Source organism: Lagopus muta, chromosome 7, assembly GCF_023343835.1.
Source record: "Lagopus muta isolate bLagMut1 chromosome 7, bLagMut1 primary, whole genome shotgun sequence".
NCBI lineage: Eukaryota > Metazoa > Chordata > Aves > Galliformes > Phasianidae > Lagopus > Lagopus muta.
This window is the reverse complement of record NC_064439.1, coordinates 30348173-30373687: the sequence shown is the minus strand read 5'-3', so window position 1 is coordinate 30373687 and position 25515 is coordinate 30348173. Positions and strand designations below refer to the sequence as shown.

Below are 25515 nucleotides of genomic sequence, written 5' to 3'. Positions count from 1 at the left end.
TTTCAGTTCCAGGATGACTTCTTCAGCCTCCTGTTTTCCCTGCAGCCCCCACCTGGTTTGCTTATCTGAAATGTAATTTGGAAAGAGTATTTGTTAAATATCCTCATGCACAGGAGCTGTTGTTCTGTTTGATCCTTGGCATGGATTCACAGTAAGGGACATTTCACATGTTTTCTTGCCTTTTCTATAACAAATCATAATTACAGCCCTCAGTGGTCACTACAGAGAACATCTGCATTCTCTTGGGGCTAGAGTGGCCATGGAGTACCAATTCCTAACCATTGACATGGCTGAATGGTGTCAGTAGATCCAGACATTCTCTAGTCCCAGACAGAAGAGTTTGTAGCTCTGAGAATAAAGGAAGGCCCTGGGGCTCTTCAGTAAGTCAACTAGTGCCTAGCCCAGGCCTCACAGCACTCTGCATTTGCTGCTAATCCCATAGTAAGATACCTGAAGCATTCTGTTCTCAGAGCATCTGCTATGATAGAGAGTTGGGGACACTTCCAGCCATCCTGAGGAGTCCCAATGATATGACTGAGCGCTGTTACAGCAGCTAAGGATGCTAAAGGAGACATTACCATGTGCATACCTGAATTATCCTGTAGTTCAGATGTCTTTTGTGGCAAAGATGTCTTGAAAGTCTGAGTTTTGCAATACTCTTCAAGCTGCCTTAATAACTGTTTAATTACAGGAGTTTTTGGTAATGACTTTATTAGTAATACATGTGAGCTCTCATGGCAGCATCGTAAATGGGGACTTGCTACTAACAATCCTTACAGCCTTCTATCTCAAAAGGAGGTTTTTTTTTGTTAGGTTGCTGTGGTCTGTCACATACCACCTCCCAAGAAAACCATTCCTTTTGTTTCCTGCTGTGACATGGTTGGAAATTCTTCCATTTCTATAACTGTCAACTTTTTTGAATAATCTCTATGATTGTTGGAGTCACTGGGGTGCCTGCTGCTTGCACAGTTTAAGAATTGAATAGTGAGGCCCCTGAAATAAGTCAATAACTAGGCAGAAAATGCTAGGCATGCCTCCTGGCTAATCCTCATTGAGGATCAGGATTTGAATGAGTAATCTCCAAGAAGCCAAATCTTAGTGTCTCAGGATCTTGAAAGCCATCCCGTTGACTGCAGTGTTTCTTTCAGGTAAGTTTTTCTCTTCTGCAAAAGCTTTTCTAACTTGGATGTGAGAAACATTTCCTTCCTTGGATGCTATTTTTGGTCTGTTCTTTGAGTATCCTCTGGCTGGTTGCTGTTTGAGCATACCTCTTGCCTCACAGTGACAGCATTCAGTGTTTGACCACCTCTGGAATGACACAATGGTCATCACACCCACAGGCTTCCACGGAAATTAGGATGGCAGATCACCCTTGTGGGTCTCCTCCAATTTAGGATATTTCACAATTCTGTGATGAATGCTTGAATAACGATTGATGGGACAGAAAAAGAAGATGAATTCTCATGACCTGTCTAAAATAGATGTGTAAAGGTGTAGATGCAGTCTGTATATCTTTAAAATTGGAAAATGAAGGACTAGCGACATTTGTTCCATGCTGTGTCATTGTATCTGGGACTGTGAATGAATGGTTCTGGGATTAGTGAGAATTCTCCCCTCATACATGCAGGTAGTTTTAGCTTTTGGATCATACCCTTGCATCAGGGAAGGAGGTACCCTCAGACCATGTCTATTTGGACTGTAAGTGCTACTTAAGTAGAGGTTACTTTTGTTTAATTCCTTCTCTTCCTGCACTTGCACCAAAGATAGGACTTCGGTTGAGGTGGTGGCACCCACTGAGAAGCTGTGTGTACCTCTGAGAGGAGAGCTGTGCTGTCCTGTGTGAGCAGATGCAGTCAAAGAGAGCTGCTGAATGGTGGTGCCAGAAAAGGATATACCTCTGCTTCTCCTAGGCATTGAATTTTGTTTAATAATCCAAGAAAAAAGAAGGAAAAAAAAAAAGATCTGATTACTTTTTGATGTTGTTTCTTTGTTGCAAAGAATGCTGTTAGGATTCTTGCTCACTGTGCTTTGTTCCTGATGAATAAAACGTGTTAAAAGCATGCTCTGGTGATGGCCACAAAGTGAACATGATTATGTCTGATTCATAGAGACTGATATCAAGGGGAGCAAATATTTACCTAACACTTTGCGGTCCTATTTTCCAGCCTTTAGAATGGAGAGAGTCAATACCCGCTAGTCCTATCTTCTACTGCTTGTCCATACTGAAATGCTTTTTGTCATCATTCTGACCAACACTGTAAACACAAAGTCCTGGGAAAAGTTGATGAACTGAGTAGACTAAGTGCATGTTGGTGCCATGCCCCACACTGAGGAATAAGGCTGTAGCAGAGTTTGTATGCATGGAGCAACGCTGGTGTGACAATAGCAGAAAAGCTAAAATAATCATTTGTCTCAGTGCTCACTGTGCAGGGACATGAGGAGTTTTTTGCACAGGTCTGTTTCTTCATGCACAATGAGTCTAAGCTTTCTCATATTGAAGTGTCAGTAGAAGTAGGTTTAGAATAAATCAATAAAATGAATAGTTACAAATCACCAGGATCAGATGTTACTCCCCAAAGACTTCTAAAGGAACTGAGATATGAAATTGCTGAACTCCTAATAGTGCCATATAATCTATGATATAAATCAGCTTCCGTGGTAGAGGAAGGTTGAAAATGTGATGCCAATTAAAAGAAATGATTCTATTTGGGGAGTGTCTAGGCAGTAAGATTGTCATTTTATGGATGCATTATTCCAGCGTAAGCTGGCACTGAGGTTGAAGGCGGCTGCTCAGCTTTCCCCAGCCCATTACTGTGGTCGCACTGGTCCTGCTGTGCTGGTCCGGACTGCTGTGTCATTTTGTGCTTGCTCTGAGCAGGGAACTGGTCTTGGTTGGCAGTGGCCCAAGAAATACTAAATTTTTGTTAGTGTTAAGACTGATCAGTTTACTTAAGCACAAACTTTGTCCCTGTCCCAGGGGAGACAGGGTAGCACAGAGTGGGAAATGGGGGGACAGCAGGACAGAGGACAGAGGGACCAATTTCTCTAGCAGCCATGATTGCTTGCAAGAGTTGGAATAGTGTGCAAAACTGCATCCTCAAATTTTGACTTTGTGCTGGGAGATTCATAGCATTACAGTAAAAGCAGTAGGAAGAAAGGCACACAGGAATATAGTGCCAAGAGAAAGGAAAATTATAGTGGATTGTCAACAGTCAAAATGGAGAGAAGCTGCCAGAGAAGACTGGGATGCTGCTGAGTGTGGGTTGAGACAGATGTAACAGAATGTGCTGATAATACTGTTTGAAAATTTCATGATAAGTGAAGCCATTGCTTCATCTCCAGTGGCCATGCAAGGTTCCTATACAACCTGTTATCTCTGCCTCTGTGTGGTCACGTCCTGCCATCCTGCTGACTGGAATTGCTGAGGGTCTGCGCAAGGTAGGTCAGATCAGGAAGCTGGTCCAACACAAAAATAGCCTTATGAAAGGAATAAAAGTTTGGCAGTTGGGACTGGGAATATGAGCTGGAAGCAGGCCCCCTCAAGCCAACCTTGTGGCTGAAGAAAGATAAAAGGAGCAAAAATCTGCACAACTGGGTGATGAATTTGCAGATGAGATCCAACTTTGGTAAATGCAAAGTAATGAATTCTCTAACATGGAGAAAAATGGATCCTTGTTATACATATTCAGTGGAGATGCTGAATTAGCAAATATCGTGCAGAAATTAGGTCTTTGGAGACGGTGTAAATAGTTCTTGGAAAATTTTGTTCAGCACTGATTAAAAAGGAAAATGATATTTGGGACAGTTAGGAAAGAAGACGAGCAAGAACCATAGTTACACCATTGTATAACTGTGTAATATAGATACATAATATGGCTCCTTCTTCTATGTGGCTCAGAAAGGTTATAAATGAACTAGAAGAAGCATGAAAAGGGCAACAAGGTTGATTACAAGTATAGATTAAGTAGATCTGAGACTAAATAGTCTAGGGCTGTTCAGCATAGGAAAGCAACATCTGTAAAGAAGGGATGTGGTGCAGTCTGTAAGATCGTGAATTATCTGGGGAAGGTGTATATGGAAAGATTATTCATTATTTGTTATATGTAGGAAGTGCTTTGTAACATAGCGACATTATTGGTTTTAGAACTAGAAAATATGTTCTAGAAAATATAATATTATATACAATGTACAGCTAAACAGTGAGACTCAATTTTGTGAGCATTTTGTGGAAACCAAAGTTTGGAAGGATTTAAAGACAAATTGGCTGTAATCCCGGCAAAAATTCCATCACTGCAGTGATGTGGGTGTAACTTCCAGTTTGGGAAATCTACACTGCTGATTATTGGAAGTTAGTATGGTATAAAGGAGGGAGGAAGTCATCTTGGTGTTTGTTTTGTTTTTCTTCCTCTGGGCATACTCTGTTGGACGCTGACCAAGACCTGATTCTGTTTTGTGAGGATCCTTGATCTGACAATGCATTGTATGCAGCATGCTGCGGTTTGCAAACAGTTAATCAGGTTCTAAATTGCATGTGTGATAAGGCTCTGTTTTCTTCAATTGGGACAACTGCACAAGTTAGCTGCTCAGCTGGTAGCAGTATGCTGAATGGCTTTGCCAACGGCCCCATGGTGCCTAGAGCAGGGACGAGAAGAGTGGGAGCCTGGGGTTAGGTTGAGATCAGGCGCTGGCTTCTGCTGAGATGGCAACAGTCTCCATTGGTTGTCCTGTTCAGCGCCATGTAGCCCTTCTCCCCAATATACTTGGTTTGACCTTGTGCCAAGTAGATCTATCTTTCTTAGTAGGAAACTGTTTTTCTCCTTTGCTGGTATTATTTTCTGTCACATTAGTGAGCTGAATCAGCCTGCAGAAGGAGTGCCACGTCTGGGATTCACTACAGACAGCATGTCACACGCTGTGGTGCCTAAGCTAATAGGAAATGCCAGCAAGCGGAATGTGTCTGTGATACTGTCTCCTGGCAGGAGCTCAGACAGTTATTTCTGCGAAATGAGGATGCAAAGCCTGAGAAGGTTTTGTGGGTGTTTTTGCCCTCATGCACTAGTTTAGGGCAATTTCTTGGAAAGACAGAGAATGATAAATGCTGCTCCTGGATGCTGCACCATTGAACCCAGTGACTGGGGAGCTCTACAAGTCAGTTCCCTGCTCCTCCAGGAATATGTCCTGTCCATGGTACTGTGGGCAGGCGCTGCTGTGTTCTCATGAACCCAGTGTTCCTGCTGCAGGTTTCCTGATGTCAGCACAGGAACCATGAATGTCCTGTTGTGTCAGTGCTCAGGGCTCTCTCCGAAGATACTGGTGGTATTTTTTCAGTTCATCACCTCAAACACTTCTCACGAGGTGAGCTCACCCCATGGGATAAGCCACTAGGCCCATGGTTTCAGTTTGCTTAGGAGCAAGTAGGTACATTTTGGCACCCTGACATCTCAGGCACCATAAATAAACATTTTATGCCTTGTGCAAGAGTAACTTTGACAGGAGGGTATTTTTCATGCTTTGAGTCAAATTTGCAGAGGAAAAAGCTACCCACCAAATATTAGTCAATTAGATCATAACATTCTTAGTGAGTAGTTGTCACGTCTTGCTGTGTGCAAAAGTGATAAGGAGACGTTATGAAAGAATAGTGTGAAATTACTTGCTATGAAGATGTGCTTTATAGATAATGTGATTTGTTTTTTTGTTTTTTCATCTTAGAAGTATGCCAGCCACTTGGGTTGGGTCCCTGTCTGCCTTAAATGCTGTACAGGAGGTCTACCCAGTTTGACAGCCACAAATTTGGGGACGAAGTGTACCAGATCCCTTCCATTGCAGTCGGTGTTGCATCTTGCAGATGCAGAGTGGAGTTCAGCTCTGTTGAGCACACAGTGAGCAGTGAGCATAAAGCAACATTGTCCTCCTTTCTCTGTGGCATGCTCATATACACATGTAGGCTGCATTTCCTACTCAGCAAAGAGCAGAAAGTGAGGTTAAATTTGTTCCTTTCTATGATGTGGAATGCCAGCAGCTTGCTGAAACCCTGTCAGCTGAAGGGGATTGGAACCTCATCCTCTGGGCAAAACAGAAGCAGAAGAGATGGCGTCATGATGTAGTCAGTAGTAAGATTATCAAAGCCAAGAAAGTCAACGTTGATGTTGGTATAATGCAGAAAGGTACCCAGATGCTGAAATGAGTCTGAACTGTGCTTGTGTTGGCTTCCTGTCAGCTTGGACTCCATTTCCATATAGCAGTGGATTTAAACATTGAAATGTGAAATATATGAAGAGATAGGACAGCCCTGCCGTGAAGGTGACACAACTTTCTAGATGCTCTCAACCTCACATATGGCCTTGCATACACATGGTGCCCTTCACATCTTTTCTCAGTATTTACTCATCCTCACACTTAGTGTTGTCCTCCTTTCCTTCCTTCTTCAAACTTTCCACTATTAAACCCTGATCTGTAGCCTCTTGCTGCTGTAGACTGCTAAAAAAACTGAACTCTTGTCTGCAATACTCTCTTTTTTTTCATTTGTCTTCCACAGCGCAGCAGTTCACCGCCTGCTGCCCTAAGTGGGGCTGTTTGTTGTTAATGACTCCTGTCACACTGTTAGCACTCTGCTGTGGCTGCTAAGGAGTGAACTTGTTTGCTGAATAGAGCAAAGCACTCCTTCCCAAAAGCTGCCTGTCTGTTATGTTGTGAATCGTGGATATGGTTCTCTGAACGATTTCTGGGGAAAGAAGTTTGCACAGTGGGAGAGTTTTCATGTAGCAACGCTGAAAACATAAAACTATCTTGAAATAATTGCTACATCATTGAGTCCAAGAACACAGATCATGCACTGTCTTCAGGGCCTGAATTGCAGTGTTTCCAGTGCTCAGTGTTGCTACAATACAATGATTTTTTTGTGAGATTCACAATTTCTGAGGAATATAAAGAGCGTGTTCATTCCTCGCCCACAGAGTGGGAGCTGGAGCCACTGTAGATGCAGGACCTGTGCTTTGAGGTTCTGGATGAAAAATCTGAAGGAAATCTGTTCTTCAAAGCTGCTTTCTCCCCCTGTGAACTAAATTTACTCTCACGCTATTAATTCCTCCTTCCCCCACAACGCTCCTTTGCACGCCCTCCTCTCAGACAGTCTCATGGTGTTACAGAAGTAGCAGCCTCAGTCTTTTAATGAGCATGGGCAGGGCTGCTTTTGACTGCAGCCAAACTGTGATTATAGTTACCTTACTAAGCTACCCGTCATGCCCTCTGTTACTAACATTTGCAGCATGCTCTGGGTTATCATGCAGTGGAGCTTGGCTGTGCCTCTGGATGCTGCTTTCTCTACCATGTCTGACTTTAAGAAAAGAGAAGAACAGCTGTGGCAACAGCAACTCACAGCCACATTTGCACTTTGCTGGCTGTGGTTAGCTGGGATTCTCTTGTGGTTAACGTGGTCTTGCTGGATTTTGATTTCAGTGGGCAAGTCAGAAGCTCAGCTATTGGATATAGGAATAGATGATTGTAGTGGGAATAGTTTTGCAAGAGCTCAGGTGCTTGTCTAAAAAGTAAATATTCAACTGGAATGCCCTTTGTATAAATGCAAAAACATTATGAGCTTACGGATTTCACTTGATGGACAGACAGGCTTTAAATGGCAACATTTTTTTCAGAAAAGAGGGCTTGATGCAGTTGGGTATCTGTTGGGTTGTGTATCACCTTTTGGGAGAGTCAGCATGGTTGGCATTGGAGGCAATCCTTCATGTTTTTTAAGTCAGTTTTAAGTGTTTCACAGATTGAAATAGGAGTAGAATTACATTGCTGACAGCCCAAGGTTTCTTATGGCACGTCAGTAGCCCTCATGGACTATAGCTGCTGCTGGCAGAAAGCTTTTTGGAATAGCATCAGTTACTGCAGTGAAGTAAATTGCTTGTCCCATCTCACAGACAAGATGAAAAATACCTGTGTGAGTGGTGGCTGTGGCAGCAGCTCATGCAGTCTCCTGAGCTGAACTGAGATCAGGAGATGACCTTGTCTCAGCTCAGAAACAGCATGGGATCTTCCCCAAGCAGTGCTCTGCCTCTGAAGTGAAAATGTTCTGCCTTGTTTTCAAGGACACGTTGACAGAGACATTGGAGGGTGGCAGGATGGGAGAAATGGATCAATGTAAATAAAGTAGCAGTTCTGATGGATCTCATTTTGATGGAAGCTAATAATGTAAGTCTTACACTTGCTCATGACAACACTTGGGATCAGCTGTGACTTTATTCCTTTGCTTGAACTTGAGTTTTGATGCAAATACAAATTGGCAGAAATTAGAGGTGTAATTATGGAGAAATCATGCCGTCTGACCCAGGATGGCTGGAGGCCAGTATACCTCAAATTCTAATTGCTTTTTCAGTTTCTTTCTTTTTCATCTGTTCCCTGCATCCTTCCATGCCATTCCCCCCCCCCTCCCCCCCCCCCCCCCCCTTTCTCCTCCTGTTCCTCAGTGATCCAACAGCCCTCTTTCCCATAACCTCTACCCACTCCTCAGGATTTAGGTCTATGTGAGCGGTCTCTAGGAAATGTTGCAGCTACAAACAGAAATGCAGATACTGTTTTTGCTCTTTCCCAGCCATGACATCAGAGCCCCAGCATCAATACAATAATGAAGCCTCTGTTGGATTTGTTTCCCATCCCAATGCAAGCCTTGTCTATGGGATTTTTTTTGTTGTTGTGGTTGGTACAGCATACGGGATGCACAGCCACAAGCTGGAAGCAGCAAGCAAACAAACAACAGCAAAAAGAACCAGCCACAAACAAACAGCATTTATCAGAATTCTGTTGCCATGGGATTTTCTTTCAAACTCTTGCAGCAGCAGTAAGAGTGCAGTGATGTTTTGCATATCCCAAAGCATGTAAACCCCCAGTTACAGTAAATAAAAATATTTAGCCTCTCAAGATGACCACAGCTTCTCCTTGTGCTCCTCCATCTCCTTGCCATCCTGCTGTGTGCTGCAGGCTCCTAGTTTCCTTCCCTGCCCTCTTCCCACCTGAAGCTTGAGGTAGACAGAAGCCCCAAAGAACCTATATGCAGTTGTTGGGTTGTGGGCCTTAGTCCTGGGATGGTTAAGGAGGAAAGGGCATTTTGCATGGAGACTCTCCAGTTGTTCCCCAGAACTTCAGTGCTCCCCCAAATACTTCTTCTGTTGCAAAGCTGCAAAAATGCATTTTCGTGAGATCTGTGTGGTGTCACTGGTTGCAAACCAAATTTTCTTACAGTCTTCAGTCTAGTGACCCATCTCCCTAGGCAAAACTTCTGGCACATCTTATGAGTTGCTTATGGAGTTTATGCAAATATTTCAAACAGTTTTGTGTTTTTTTCTTTGATGTGTGCATGCAGATTCAGCTGGTGTTAATGAGTCTGATCTTCATATTCAGTTGAGGGTTTTGACATGCGGATGGGCCGTAGGGCATTTGATTTAACATCTCAGTATAAAGGACTGCAAATCTGTTCAGGGAATCCAGGTTAGTAAGATGCAATTTGGGAAGTTAAAACTATATACTTGATTACAAAGAGCAATAAATATTTAATAACAGTTTTCTAAAAGCTTTGAAAAGCATGAAAGTGCCATTAGCTTTGCAGGAAACTGCTGTATTGGGTTTTCCTGACAAATTGTAAGAATTCAGTTCCTCCTGGAAAGTACTGTCATGTAAGTATGGGATGAGGGAGCTGTTGCCCAAAGTCCTGTTATTTGTGGTGCTAGCAGGAGAGCCTGCTTCTCTTCCAAAGCTCTGTGCCTTAAGGGAGTGCCAGGCATCGATCAGGGCAGAGAGGCTGGGGAAGACCTTTATTAGGTCATGTACAAGCTCAGTTGAGGTCAACATTTGTCAACGTATGGCTTGTGGATTTGTAGTATCTGTGAAAAGAGTTAGTGTGAAGCGAGCCCATTTGTGTGCTGTAGAGGTACTTCAGGTTATCAAAATAAAGCAGAACTTGTAGCTTAGAACAATCATGAAGTTATTTCATCTAGGGCTAAGATTTTCAGAGGCAGAGAGGCAATTGGTGTGCCTACAGTTACAGATCAGCAGATTGTCTGTGTCTCAAAGTGAAGAACATTTTGAGATTGTTCAACCAGCATAGTATACTGGTAGTGAAATACATCACCTGGAAGACTTCCAGTGTGTTTATCTGACTGCAGAGAATGTCAATCTGTGCTTTCAAGCCTCAAACTGAACAAAAAAATGACAGCTTTTATATTTATCTTAAAATAATTAGGTGGCTTTGGTGGTTTTGGGGTATTTTCATTTCAAATGGGAAGTAAATGCCCCACTTCCCCTGCTAATCTGTGAATCCAGGGGCTCGCAGCTTTCAGTGTGACTATTCATGATTTATTTACTTCTTAAAATTCAGACGTAGGCATGTGTGCGATGATTTATTCCTACATGTAATTGGATACAGTGATTAAATGAGCTTGCATATTGTACTTCATTGTCCTTTTGGGATGTGGGCTGCTTTGTCTTTGAAACAGCCGCTCCTAGTAGAATTGATTCCGACTCCTGTATATTTGCTGTACTTGCTGATGTGTTTCTAAAAGCCGATTTGGAAAAGTGCTTTTAAATATATGCTCTTATATAGGAGGTACTTAGCCAGCTGAAGAGTTATATGTAATCCTCAGAGCCTTCCTTTAAGATGCCTTGCTACCTTCTCCTAGAGGGACTCTTATTAAAATTAAATGCACACTCACTGGTATGTGAGCTGAAAGAAGCTATAGGCTACCAGCCTGTGCCCATGGGCCAGTGAATGTAGGAGATAGTCATCACATAATTGCTGATTTTCTCTAGAATAGTTACGAATGATATGAGGAAAAATTACAACAAGATTTTTATAACTGGCCTCAATGAACAGCTGAATAGTCAAAGCAGTTTAATGTACAGAAAGAAATGCAGAAAGACATTTTTGAGTTGTCATTTTCTGTGTTATGGGCATTCAGCAGCCTCAGAGCCCTTGGTTGGTGCTGTGCAAGCATAAAGTAATAGGCAATGCCCTGCCCAGAAAATCCCTGTGCTCTGCCAGGACACTGCACAGCAGTGTGGTGCAGCAGAGATGAGAACAGCAGCAGCAAGACTCCTTGTTAGAGGAACTGGTTGTGGATACAGTTTGCAGAATTTTAAGCACGGAATATATCTTGTTGATGCTGCTAGTCCTAATGTTGGAGATGGTATATTTTGGTCTAAGGAACAGTCCTGCCAAGAGCAGCTCGAGGTGCTCTGGCTTTGTCTCTTCTGGCTGAGCTGGTTTATGTCTGAAAACATATCTTTGCATATGTGCAGCCTTTTCTTGAATGAGAGAGTAATATGTCTCTGCAAATTACTGCACATGCACTTACTTTCATTACTTGTAGAAGCACAGTATCTTTGAGAATTTGCAGCCTCTGCCTCAAATTTGTTTGAAATTTGCCAACAGATTTGAAAATTCCAGGGGCAAAGGAAAGCAAGGCTGCCAGGCAGTTGGGCAGACAGCCCAGTTCTGTGAATGATATTCCCATAAGGAACAGGAGAAAACAAGGAATTCTGAAGGAAAAGATGATAACTTTATTATATTGATAGTAGTAAAGTTGTTGTAGAAACTGTGTCACTGTTGGCCTGTTTGATTTGAAAATGGTTTAGAATTTTGAAAGCAAAAGGGACTTTACACTGGGTTTGCTATCTAACTTGATAAATTTGATGGCTTTGGCTCTCTGGCAGGAGGCCAAATGCTCTGGTGTCCCATGCATGATACCTTGGATTGACAAGCTGTAGAAATGGGAGATGGCACTGAGCGCTAATCACTGCCAGGTGTGTGCTGGTGAAATACAGACCCTGAGCCCAGGAAGCCACAGTTTTCATCTAAGCCAAAGAAATTCCTTTGTGCCCCATGGAAGTCCATAGAGCAGCTGGCAGGGTGGGTGAAGCAGGATACTGACCAAACGATTTCTACAGGGTACAGACTGTATCTCTTGTTAGATATTTCACAGGTTATGCATGAAAGATACAGGGCCTAGTTAAGACTGGTAAGTACAGCTCTTTTTTTTTTCTTTTCCAAGTGCAAAGTTGTATTTATCCCAGAATTGTTTTCTTAGTGTAGTTTTTGTAATTAAATAATGCAGTAGCACAAAAACAAATTCTAAAATAATGACAAAATTGAGTAGTTACCTTTAGAAAATGATCCTACTAGGCTTTCATCCGGTAATTGCTTAATATCCCAGATTTATTTCACTGAAATAAGCAAAGCCATCAAATAAAATCCCTGAGTAATTATGGTACAGCTGAGTCAAAGACCTAATGCTGAACTCCCCAATGAGACAAATTATTTGAAATTTATGGAAATAAAGATGTTCTTTTTTATAAGTGCAACACTCAATGACCATATTTGCTAACAGCCAGAGGTTACTGCACAGCAGCACTTTTTTTGCTGCTGGGAATAAAACAGCCATGAAGGTATTATGATGCTCACAAGCAGCTGAATGACGGATAACATCTGTTTGGCTTTTGTCTCAGCCCTGTGTGATCTTTAAAGAGTGCAGGCAGGAACCTTTTCTTTCTTTTTCATTCTGCTGTCAGGACAAGGTTGTACTGACAAACCCTTTGGTTTGAAGTTGTTAGATATTGAAAAACATGCTGTCTTGTATAGTAATTGTCAGTGATCAAAGGAGAAATGCTGTCTTTAATTACATGTTAACCAGTCACTGGAATGATTTGGGTGTCTCAGCATACCAAGTGCAATTTCAGGTTCATGATTTAGGCACATATATATAGTATATGTAAGTCTACAATTAATGCAGCGTGTTTCACCACCACCACCATGACATGTATGGGTTTTTTTTTGGAGCCCATTTACCACATGGGGAGACAAACCACAGCTCCCCTCTGGGTGCTATGATACTTGTCTGTGGGGTTTCATCCCATGGGAACATACTGGGGAGAGGAAGGAAGGCAGGCAGCAGCAGTGTGCACTGTTTGCAGCACATGCTCTAGTGCCACATGTTGTGGAGCTCACTGCTTAGCATATTTATGATAATTCGGGTCCCAGGGGCAAACAAGATTCTTCTTATATCTCCTTCCTCAGGCTGAAGCACAAAGAAATTTCCCGTTGCTTCTTTGTAGGGGAAAAATAATGGATCAAAGTTTCTTGCTAAACACTTTTCAAAATACACAGAGCAGATCTGTACATTTCTGTCCCTCCAGGGACCTAGTGCTCCAGTTGGTATGGAAAGCAGCTGGAAGTGGTTATGAGGATAATTCTGCACACTGAATCCAAGGCGTTGCACTGACCTGCAGAGCTTGAGATGTGGCATTTCTAAGTGTCATTTGGCCTTTATCCTGTGGTTACTATATTGTGCTTGTCACTGCAATCCACTGGACTAGATATTGTCCAAATGCTGTGTACCTTTGAGCCTGTCGTTAGGCACTACTTTAAAGATTTAAGTGGCAGTATCTCAAGTTGGAGATCAAAAATAAAGAATTGGCAAGAAGAGATGACAGTTTATGTATTTATATAGAATATGAGATCTGAAGGTTACTGTTCCCCAAGAGAAGGTTTTCCAGCTCAGCAAAGAGAAGGACATGTTGAACTTGAAACCTGGTTCTTTCTCAACACAATGAGTTTTGGACAGCACAGATGAAAAGTACATATTAGATTAAGTACATATTACTTTCTATTAACTTTCTGAAAGTCAAATGTCTCATCTAATTTTAGCATTCCCTTTAAACTCAAGTGCGTACTGAGCCAGTGAACTTGGTAGAAGGCACAGGAGCCTTACCGCACCCATTGGCATGATGGGGCTTGCAGGGGCAGGTGGTGCAGCCCTTATAGTGCACTGCTGGTGAGCGCTGCCTGGGATGGGCAGTGATGCTTACAGGCAGTGAAAGGTTCCTGCAGAGCAATGACAGCTCTCAGTGTCGCCTGGGCATGGTGGCATAGAGGATCTGACTGGAGGGTACTGCATCCCTTTGGGTGCCTGGAGGTGGAGGTGATGACAGGGATAAAAAAGTCCAGGTGAAAGAAGAGAAAAAGAAGAAAATTGCACTGTGTTTGCTTGTCTGACTTTTGGGATCAGGGTGATGGGCTGTGTGCCTGCTGGAGGTGAGGCACAAGTGAGGGCTGTGCGGGCATGCTGTGCTGTTACTGCTGCATGCCTATCTCCTCTGCCCCACAGGCAGCTGGCTGCGGGCGGAAGGATGAAAGAGAACCATTAAATCTTTTATCTTCCATCATGTTGCTGCAGGCACTCCTGGCCTGGCTGGCTTATTATAAACAATCGATGGAAAGAGAAGATGGTGTTGGTTTTTTTTACCCTGAAGTTCTTCAGGAGATTCCTGATATGATTCCTGATATGAACAAGGACTGGCTGCTTTCTGCTGCTAGGCTGCCCTGAGTACTTTGCACATACCTTTAAATATCTCAGTTTTCTGCAACTGAAGATTCACTGCAAGGAAAGCTTGGATGTTTTACTTGCAGTAGTCAAGGGATTTTTTTTTTTAACAACAAAAAGCAGCAGTGTCTTAGGCTGACAGCTATGGGCACTGCTTCTAATACTTCTAAATGTATAAGGCACTGTAGATTTGTCCAATAACTTCAAGTAACCCAGACCATTATAGCTGCACATTAATCACTGCTCCATCCTATCTGGGGAAAAAAAAAAAAAAAAAAAGAAAAAAGAAGAAGAAGAAGAAAAAAAAAGCTTCAGATGTCTATATGAAAAAATTAGTGTCTCATTAAAGCTAGACAAGTCTGACATTTGCTCTCTGCCTGTGGTTTCAGGTCTTTTTGTCCTTCTAACAAAATATGAAGCTGCTTCAATATGTGTGATGGCAGCAACTGGAATGCAACTTTAGGAGGATCTTTGACCTTACCAGACAGAATATGTTTGATTCATTCTGCAGATGTTAAAACACTGCCAGACAAAACACTGGGAGATGACCTTAGAAATTATTCCTACTTCTGATTTTTGTGCTCTAATAAAAATTCTGGTTGTACAGGTTAAATATCTTGCCTTTCTATATTTTCTTTTCCTAACCTGGTGCAAGAAATAAATGTCTTGCTCTTTATTCCTTTGTGCATTGATTTCTCAGTGCTTCAGTGGCTAGATGACATAACTACTATAATTGTTTTAATACATTAGCAGCAAATTATATATTGATGTTCCTTTTTCTATTGACCTTTCTTCTTCAGCATAATTTTTGGTTTCTGCTTCATGCTGTGTCCGTGGTGGCATAGCATTTTCAGAGTGTCTGATTTTGGATTAAGGGCTAATCCTGTGAGGTTCTGAGTGTCAGTGCCATCTGCTGAATGAATGCAAGGGGGGGGGATTTGGGACCACTCAACACCCTCTCTGAAACAAGTGGTATCTTGCTGGATCAGTAATGATAGCAGTTTGCTTTTACTGTTGGTACTCAGAGACATCCTGACATTTTTAGTAAATTGCTGTGGAATTACAGATTATTGAGAAACTTCTGTCTTTGGAAGGAGTTGCCCTCAAAACGCTTTTCCATTTCTGCAGAACAAGCAATTTTCTGATTACTACCTACAACTACTGGACAGGCATTTGCATTGCTGAAAGGTTTCAGAGCGTTGCATAGTATTGTGTGAACCAAAAAGACTCTGTGTAGCAGCCTTGAGGTGTGATTATAATTTTTCACGTTTTATGGAAAGGAGTAGGAAGAATGACAAAGAATTTATCAAGCTTAAGAGCTTTCAGCGGTGAGAGGCAGGAAAACTTGCAAATGCATTGCTGTAGCTCTCATCTAGTTTAATTTGAAGTCAGTAAGTGCATATTCAAAATAGCAAAAAAGTGTCTATTCCCTACAGAACAGTAAGCAATCAGCATCCATTTCACTCAAGCACAGGGATCTCATCTGTCTGTTTGCCCAGCTGTAACCCTATCTCATAGGGCTGCTTTTATGCTTAATGAAATGCAAGTTTTAACTGTTTCTGAGCATTATGGTATTGCTAACTCTATTATTTTCTTTAAAGAATTAACAATAACAAAAATCCCACAACTTGCTGATGTGTGCCTTGAATTCACAAGCTACATCAGCATTATTAAGTCTAACTTTTTAATGTTTTTCAAATATACTCCTGGGGATGAGCCTCACTAAAATGCTAAAGGAACGTGGCTGGTTCTACAAAGTAAGGATGACACCATGAATGCAAATAAGAGCCAAGTTTGAAGTTGTTGGCAATTTTTAAATTCACAGTGCTGGCTTACACTGATTAATCCATTAACATAAAGAGATGACTGGAGCCAACCATATGTTCATACCATTGTCTTTGCCATAACTGCAGATAGGAATTGTCATGGCTGAAGGGTTATAGTTTTGGGGGTTTTTTTGTATGTTGTCTAAAGCACATCTTTCTCACTCCCTGCTTCCTCCCCCGCCTACCCCCCCCCAGAGCACCAAAGAAATTAATTCCTGCACAAAACCAGAGTTTGTGTTGATGTCTGAGAAATGTGTGTGTAACCCCCATTCACAGTTGTGCTGCTGGAGCTCCCACACACCAAATACTTCATACTCAGGTTTGAACGTGCTTCAGGGCAAAGGAGATTTTATGATCTTCTCTTATATCATACATTTATTAGAATGAGAGGTAAACTGAGAGTAAGGGCATTTAGTGATTCCATTGGTTTGGAGAGCAAATAGTTTGAAGAGTAAGATTTTTAGTTCAACAAATGAGTTCTTCACCTTTCTACTTTGTTTGTCAAATCCTATATATGTATCAATATATATATATTCAATATGAATACATGACAACTGCTTTTTTTTTTTGCCTTCTTCATCCAGATTTGGCCTCCCCTGGCAAATCCTTAGAGAAAGCTGAACATCTACTTTGCATAAAGTGGAAAAAGGCTTTATCTATATTTTCTTGTAATCCGATTTAATACAAGCCTAAATAAAACTCAAACCTTTCTGTCATTCTTGCACAACCATTCATTCATACCGGATTTGTAGAGTGCAAAGTGTCAGACGTTTGGATTCAGAATGATAATAAATTTTCTAAGGAACTAGATTAGTAGTTTTTCTTTACAGTTTAACAGATTTCACTATTATTGTCCTCTTCTCAACTAACAGTGTGTGATGTAGACAATCAGCAGCTAAAGGGATACAGTCATATGCACAGACCTTGTATTCTTATGCTCCTCTATACAAAGGAAGCTACATTTTATCAATCACATAAGAAAAAATTATGCATTGAATATTGAAATCCTGCTGGCCAGATTGTTTTGCATGAATTTATTTTTTCTTAATACTTAAATAAACATTTAATGCAAAAAAAAAAAAAAAAAAGAAAGAAAGAAAATGAAAACAGAAACACCACGGAGTGAGAAGAATAGGATGCAAAACATTGCTTTCGTCAGATATGAGGGGAAAATAAGTGTTTCTTGTCATCTGAGCAATTGGTTGATGATGGAAGTGGGAAGACTGGTTTGGCTTAGTTTTGACCTTTATATTTTTGCTGTTAGCCTTTGAGAAGCATCAAGACAAAAACTATTTTGAGTGATTCAGTGTGATCAGAAATCCAGGACAAACTGGATTTTGTCTTCAAGTTATCTCTTCTTGTGGGTATAAAGGGATTAATGAGTCAGTGCTGGTATTAGGAGCAGTTATGTCTGGCTAAGCTGGATGGGGTGTCTAATATTAGCAGTTGAGCAATAGGTGTACTCTGAACAGTTTGATCTATTGAACGTGTAATGCAAATATGTTTACATCATTGTTGTAGCTTTGATGGTCTAAAGAGAATGATGCACATGCATACTAGTAAGTAATACATGGACGTACAGTTTGATAAGTAGTTAAGTGTAAATATTTGTAGCACTGGAATATTTCTCTGCTCGTTTTCCTTCTTTACTCATTCTATGTGCTGGCCAAACTGCATGTTTACTTCTAAAAATTTCTCAAATTAATTTAATAAAAATAATTTAACTTTTGTTTCATTTAACAAAGGCATTTCCTTTGGCTTAAGTCTCTTTCCATACTTCTGTAACAAATTATTAATGTCAGAGTGCTTCCCTGATGCCTTGTACCAATGTGCTAGTTTAAGTGAATGTCCATATTTGAGAATAGCTCACAGGTCTTAGACACAGCGATGACATAAAGTATAGTTACTGCCTGTCCTGGTTAGTTAAATATATACAACGGAAGGTGTCAGGCTACAGCTTCTTATTAATTTGTTTTCTAAGCCTTGGTAATTAATACCTTACCTAGAGAAGACTGTGAAGAAGAGAGTAGATTAACCACTGAGAAATAAAATTTAATGTGTTAGCCCCTGTGACAATCCCATTCTATACTCCTGCCATTTAAAATTGTGCATATGTAAAGATATACCCTCATGTCGAGGACAAACTCCAAAATATTTAAAGTTACCCCTTCAGAGAAAAGGGCTGTGATCTGGTTAGGAAAGTGGGCACATGGAGAGTAGCGGGAAATTCTCTGGATTTTGGAAGTACATGGTAATATGCAGTTTGGTGTTCATCTAAATATATGATTATTTATTGTTTCTGGAACTCCAAATCTGTGTTCCCAGTCAAACACACCATTGTTGCCATTGTCCCCCATCACCCTGCCCATGCGATTCAGCTACAGCTTCCCTTGGAGATGCATTGCTGATTCCTCCAGTTGCTGACTGAAAGCAGATGTTCCTTGGGAAGTGCAAATGTTCCCTGGGAAATCCTCATGCACTGGCACATCCCATGTCTACATACTGCTCTTTGCATTCCTCACCCACCCTGCATGCGTGTTGCAGAAGGACCTGTATACTACAGAAAGATTGGAAATGTGGTGCTAACAGCTGCCAGTGAAGTCTATGCTACTTTATTTCACCTGGGTGAAGGGTAAGCCCATGAGAAACTGTCTCAGCAGAAGCTGACGTGAATTGATTTTTTAATAATGAGGAAGCACAACGCTTTCTTTTTTGTTATTTTTATGCTTGTGATGTGATACTGAGGGCACACATTCAGTGCTGAGATTACTGCCCAAGGCTGCCCCTAAAGAGCTGCAGGAGCAGTAGTCCATTGAATTCATGCTGTTTCCGTTGCACGTCTTAATGAAGTTTAAAATGCTTGAAATTGTCTTTGGAATGAAATATTCCATAGCTGCAAGCTGACTGTGTACTTCATAATAATTGCTTAACCAAATAAAGGAAAACTGTGTGGAGTATAGAAAAATTAGATTGATGGCTAAGAGAAAATGATTACATAAAAAATTCATGAAGAAGAGAAATTAAAAAAATAACATCACAGTCTTCTGCATGAAGAAATACTTTTCCTCCATAGGACTTTTCTTTTTAGCCTTTCCATTTAAAAGGAAAAGAAACACAATTTTAATCTTCACTGTTTTTGTTTGTTTTTTCTTTTTTTTTAAAGAATTGCATTAGTGATATTTGTAGCACAGTTACTGCAAAAAATGTTTAAGGAAAAAAGTAAAGTCATAGCGAACCCAGTCCTTCTTGCTACTCCAACACTTTGGTGTCCTGGAAGCATTTTAAATAGGCGTCTGATGATCAAGTGTCTATGATGGGTAAAGATGATCAGGTATTAAAAATGTTTTATACTGATATTTTAACACCAGCTAGTATGATGAAGTCACAGTATTTTGAATAATTGCAAAGTTTGTTGAGAAGCCTTACAGTTTTCTTTCAGCAAGTACTTCATCTCTTTTTTGAATGCATGGCTATCGCTGAAACTAAGGTATCACCTAAAAAGAATAGAAAGTTTCTGTGGAAATAATCTGTTACAACTGTATCTTTGACTTGATCAGCACTACTACATATAGTTTGGTCAAGAACTAGAATAGCAGGTTAGATGTGGTTATTGTCTCCAAGAACTGGAGCTTCCAAATAAATATCTGTGAAACCTCCGACTTTAATAGCTGCATTGTAGCTAACAAAAGATGTGCAACAGAATGAACTGCTGACCTTTTGGATACAGAACAAGCTGTTCACAAGATCTTTTCATTTATGGAGACAAAATGTCCCTTTTATACAAAGATAATACTTTCCACAGTTTTAAAACAATGTCGGTGAAATATAAAGAATTTTATTGTCTTATTTGTGAATGCAAGAGGCTTCAGTTATGCCCCTTCAGATCAGGAGTCTTTCTAGATCAACTATGCTAAAGGCATTGATTCTCAGCTGCTTTTCTTTTGTTAATGACAGCAGAGGTATTTTTAGTCCCATGCTGACAGGATGGGTTATCATTAGCTATCCATCCATGTGATATTCACATGGTATCTGGCTTTGAATGATGCGTGGATGAATTTATTGCCATTCTACACCTTATCTTTGAAGTCAGTTTACAGACAGAAAGGTAGCTGTGACTGAAATGGGCCTAAATTGTTGTGAAATTATGCTCTCGGTCTGAAGAGCTTCTGGGAAGCTCTCAGTTGCACACGCATACACAGGCACTGGCTGGTTGAGATCGGGGACAGTGAGAAGACCCACATAGGGAAATTAGGGCACAACCTTGTTTTTCTCCTGTAAGGAGCAGTTCGTCCTTCAGTCTTAGCAGCTGTAAGTCCACCCATGAATCACTACTTCATTTGTAACAGTTACTAGTAACAGCTAACTAGTAACAAGTAGTAACACTGCTAAGGTGTTTATGCTCTACAGTGCTTCAAAGAAATACTTATATGTCAGTATATATTACCAGAATTACTACAGTTATGTTTTGCTGTTCTTACTTGGTAAAACAGAGTAATTGCATCCTAAAGATTGTTTTGTTTGTGAATGAAGTATGAATTCATTCCTACATCATACATAATTTATGAGTAATTAAAATTGGAAGCACAGTTGTGTGAGTTACAAACCAGTGTGGGTTGGCAGTGATCTCTGCTCAGAGTGAGCTCAGTAAGACAGGCAGCTCAGGTCCTGCCCAGGTGGGCTCTGAATAACCCTGGTCCTGGAGCTTCTGCAGCCTAGCCAGGCAACCTGTCCTCACAGGGGAAAAAAGTCTCTTTTAACTAGATAAATTTTCCCTTGTTGCAATCTCTGATGTTTGCCTCTGTCATTGTGTTGCATGCCTCTGGGAAAAGTCTGGCTTGGTCTTGTTTCTCTGTGCCATTGGGTTATGGGATGCCGTCACAAGACTTCCCTTGAGTGCTCTCATCTTGTAAAAAACCTTTTTGTTTCAGCTTTCCTACTTGCATCTGGTGTGCATGGTGAAGGTTTGGATAAACCCTAAAATTAGCCTGGCGTGGGAATGAGGAATGTGAAAACTACGCTGAGGTCTGAGTTGGCATTGCCTCTTGTCCTGACAGCCTGAGGTGTTATGGCTGCAGGAGAGGTGTTCCGTTGGCAGGTGCCTTTAGTTATACTGATAGAAACCAAGTGCAGGAATGTCAGGAGCAGAAAATAACTTTGAATAATGTAATTAAGTAAACCAGAGAGAAAGTATCCCAGCAATTAGCGATGCACACAAGTCTTAACTAGCTGAACATTTAAGTATGCTTGTTTTTGCTTCTCAAATACTGTGCCTAGATGTTCACCAGAGTACATGGCAATCTCAGTTTTCTATTACAAAAATTTGTCTTCTGAAATTCTGAAACAACTTACTGGTGGAAATGTTGAATAGCTGGAACCACTCAGAAGAGCCAACTGGAATGTGGTGTTTGTGATAAGGACTCATATTCATTCCTGAACTGTGGCTTATTTTGTGTATAGTTCTGCTTGTTTATTCATTGAGAACTGAGGATGTGCTTGTTAATAAGGATCTCATCTCTGCAGTGTGAATGTATTGTTAACTGTGTGACAAATCAGTGATATACTCTTTAGGCTTTTTTCTTGCTATGCACACTAACAGTAGGTACTGTCTTCCTCTTCTCAAAAATATATTGTACCTTTGACTTTTTTTTTTTTGTCTTTCTGTGCAGAAACTCTCCTGGATGACTTCCTTCTCACATACACAGTCTTCATGACAACAGATGACTTGTGCCAGGCACTTCTGAGGCAATATCCTTTTAAGTGTTGTGTTAACACTCATCACACAGTGACACCTAGGTTAGTATATTGTCAAGCTTAACTCATACCAACAATGCAAACCTTATAAATGTTTTTTTTTTGTTTGTTTGTTTAAAGCTATATGAATCTTTTCACCTTTTACAAAACAGTGTTTAAAATCAGCTAAAACCTATCTGGAACATAAATGTTAATTGTTAAGTACCTGTGTAATATACTGCAAAATATGTAAAGAATAGGTATTTTACAATGTCTGCACCTTTTGTTGTGTGATACAGTATAGAACTTTCTTTGTATTTCCGATTATTTCTATAAGCTATAGAATGTTGCTTGAATGAACTTGGAGCTATGAATTGAAATAACTTTTTTTTTTCTTTTCTTTTTGTTGTGAAAGTCATTTCACCTACTGAAAAAAAGAATAGCGAAGGGACCGGAATGATGTATAATGTGAATATCTTCTGTCATTTGCTGTTTTTGCTTTGTGAATAGAGGACAATAGTGGAAATTGATTCTTTTTTTCTTGATAGTGTTATTTCAGCTTACAGCGTAATTTGTACAGGGAAAAAGAAACTGACTTCCTCTGCTCAGTATTTTTCTTGTAATGATGCGTTGTCCTCTTTCATGCAGACATTCATGTTAGTGTCTGTGTGCAGGGCAAAGCTTTGTTCCAGCTTCTACAGGAAAGTTATAACTCAACATTGTATAATTTCTTTTAAATGGATTTTACTTTTTATAGACTTTTCTCTCTAATCTAGAAAGGAAAAAAGTTCTGTTGACATAGAGGATGAACATTTATATTACTGAGCATTTCATTCCAAAAAAGTTGATGCAACTCCCAAAGCTTCAAACAGGATAGGTATACGTTCAGAACTGGACAGTGTAGTGAAACATAGTCTTTCATTGCCAAACAACATGGAAGATGATTATGCATTGCTGAATTTCAAAGTTTCAATGAGTTCTTAGTTTTTATTTTCCTTAACTTACTGCACCTATTGTGCAAAGAACCATCAAGGGAAAGAAGATGACTCTGATGTATCCTGCAGGAAACGAAAGGTCTTGCATTTGGTGTCTCAGTGGACTTCTCTCTACAAAGACTGGTTACATGAAGATGAGCATTTAAAACAGTTTTTAAAGGTATTGAATCACTTCCTGATGCATTTCAATGCTGTTTAATTAGTATACAGTGTTTCAGAATCTGCAACAGGAAAAAGTATAAAACATCTATTTTCATATTTAAATTTTGTCCTTGATATCTATAATATAAAGTGTATAATATAAAGATTTTGGAAGAGGACGTTCTGCATATGAGAGCAGAGACCTTAGGATTTTTGCTCTTTGGTACTAGGCTGTGTAGTACTGTATTGGAAATTGGGCATCATTCCAGCCACCAGCCAGGTTATACTGCTGCATGTACTTTGGTGCAGTGCCTTTCTGTCTCTAAGGGTGTGTGGCTGTCCAGTTTTTGTACACCCAATATTTCTGCTTGAGGATTTGGTGTGATACGAAACAGTAGTAACGTAAGAGATGGTTGAAGTTATATGTGTAAAAGCAATATACAGGTTTATAATTCAGAATTATTTATGCTGAGATTCTTAGATGTAGGAGTATTAATTGGGCTAAAACTACTTGATGACTCAGCCAAATACGTATGATCTCCATATTTTTAGAAGGAAAAGAGTAGCATTTGTGTGCAGATTCTGAAAAGGCATAGAAAAAATGTTTCCCTCAGTTTCAACCAACTAAGCCAATTCATTTGACTTACCTCTTACCTGTGGTGGTGTCTCCCAAAGTTAACTGGGGCTCCTAGTTGAGGGTAGTCAGAAAACGCTTCCTCCAGAAAGAAAAAGTAAGGTTTATTTATTGGCTTAAAATTAAGAGTATGTTTTTGTTTGTGAGAGATATTACTCAATTTAAATGTACACAAATATGAGGAAAACTGGAGTAGAGCATTCATTTTAAAAGTCTAAGTCACATAAATCTGTTTTTACCATTTTGGATGCGGAATGTTGGTGTGTTATGTTCTCAAGCTTCAGAATGGATTCTCCTGAATTAACTTAGATTTTGTGTAACAACCATGAGTGCCATTTTGTCTGTAGACTAATGAGCATCAACATTTTGCTCACTCACTTGGTGTTGATACAGAGTGTTTCTTCTTAGCCAAACTGAGCACTGACTAGCCTGTAAAAATAAGCAAGGACATTCCCTGATCACAGATCTTGCAAAAGAATTATGATGAAATTTGTTGCAGTATGCTTCCGCCTGATTGATTTAGACCATTGCTGGGATACTTCAGATTTATTTTTGAGTTATTAGATGATTGCATAAAGTATTTATTTTACTTTGTAGACAATATACCGGAATGTGTTAGATGATGTGTATGAATATCCCGTTCTTGAGAAGGAGCTGAAAGAATTTCAGAAAATACTTGGGATGCATCGTCGTCAGTAAGTATTGATTATCCTTGTTATCAGATCTCATGTTCCTTAGTGTAATTTATTTTTGTTGTCATCTTGCTGTAATTCAGTAAAGATAAAGGGATGAGTGATACAAGTACTGTATTCATTTTCACAATTAATCTTTAAAATAGAGCCAGATTATTCCATTTTATCTGACGTTTGTTGGGTGGCGTGGAACTTTGTGGAAAAACTGTCAAAATGTCACTCAGCAGTCTGTGATTTCAGATGATGCATCTTATCTCTCCTTCTCTCTCATGCAATATTGAGAAGCAGATCTATTTCTCAATGGTAGTGTCAGGGTTATTATTTTATTAATCTGATGGTATTTTTAAAAGATGTTCCCTTGGCACATTTCTCCAGCAAGTGGAAATTATTTCTGTGGTTTGTCCATTTGAGAACTGGAAGGACATTGGCTGCCACTGGTATCGGCATTCTCCAGGAGCTCCCAGACTGGCAGCATTTCTTTTTTCTGTACTGACTTTGTGACTCCCATGAAAGTTTTGTAGTTGAGCCAAGTGACCTCAGCTTTCACTAAAGGATCTCTACAGCCGTTTTGTGGAGACTGTAATTAAAAAAAAAATATATATATATATATATATATATATATATTTTTAGATTGCTAAAACTTTCTAAAGTTTGGATTGAAAGATAATTAGAATTTTCCTTTTTGTTTCAGCACTGTGGATGAATATTCACCACACCGAAAGGTAACACAAACCTTGTTTTGCTCATTGCTAGCTAACTCACAACCTTTCTTTCTTTCCCTCCCTCCACTTTAACTCTTTTCTTGGCAGTTCAATTGAAAGTGACAGGTGACCAAAAACATGACAGGATACATCAGTGAGGCTAGACCTGCAACATTGCTCAAGGAAATTTTTTTTTCTGGCAGTGTCACCTGTATATCACTTGTGTGAACTAACCTGCAGTGGCTGTGACAGTATTATCATTTTAACAGCATGTCCTGAGATGTCACTGTTGAATATTTTGAGTTGGGCGCTTGTCCCGCCTGGCTGGATAGATGCGGAAAACCTGGGCAAAGCAGTCTGAGCTCAGGCATCAACTGCAGGTGTCAAGCAGCCAAAGCAAAGGGGAATTTGTTCTGATAGGGCA

At 40.2% G+C, this 25515-nt stretch overlaps 1 protein-coding gene across 7 annotated transcripts in view; it reads left to right on the top strand.

Moving 5' to 3' along the window:
- Positions 1-25515, top strand: part of RAPGEF5 (Rap guanine nucleotide exchange factor 5) — a 149382-nt gene that overhangs the window by 93002 nt on the left and 30865 nt on the right. For all 7 annotated transcript variants that reach the window (XM_048950566.1, XM_048950565.1, XM_048950564.1 and 4 more), the window contains 4 exons: positions 21865-21943; positions 22939-23083; positions 24296-24393; positions 25082-25112. In XM_048950566.1, the coding sequence (XP_048806523.1) occupies positions 21865-21943; positions 22939-23083; positions 24296-24393; positions 25082-25112 (353 nt within the window). The remainder of the gene's footprint in view (positions 1-21864; positions 21944-22938; positions 23084-24295; positions 24394-25081; positions 25113-25515) is intronic.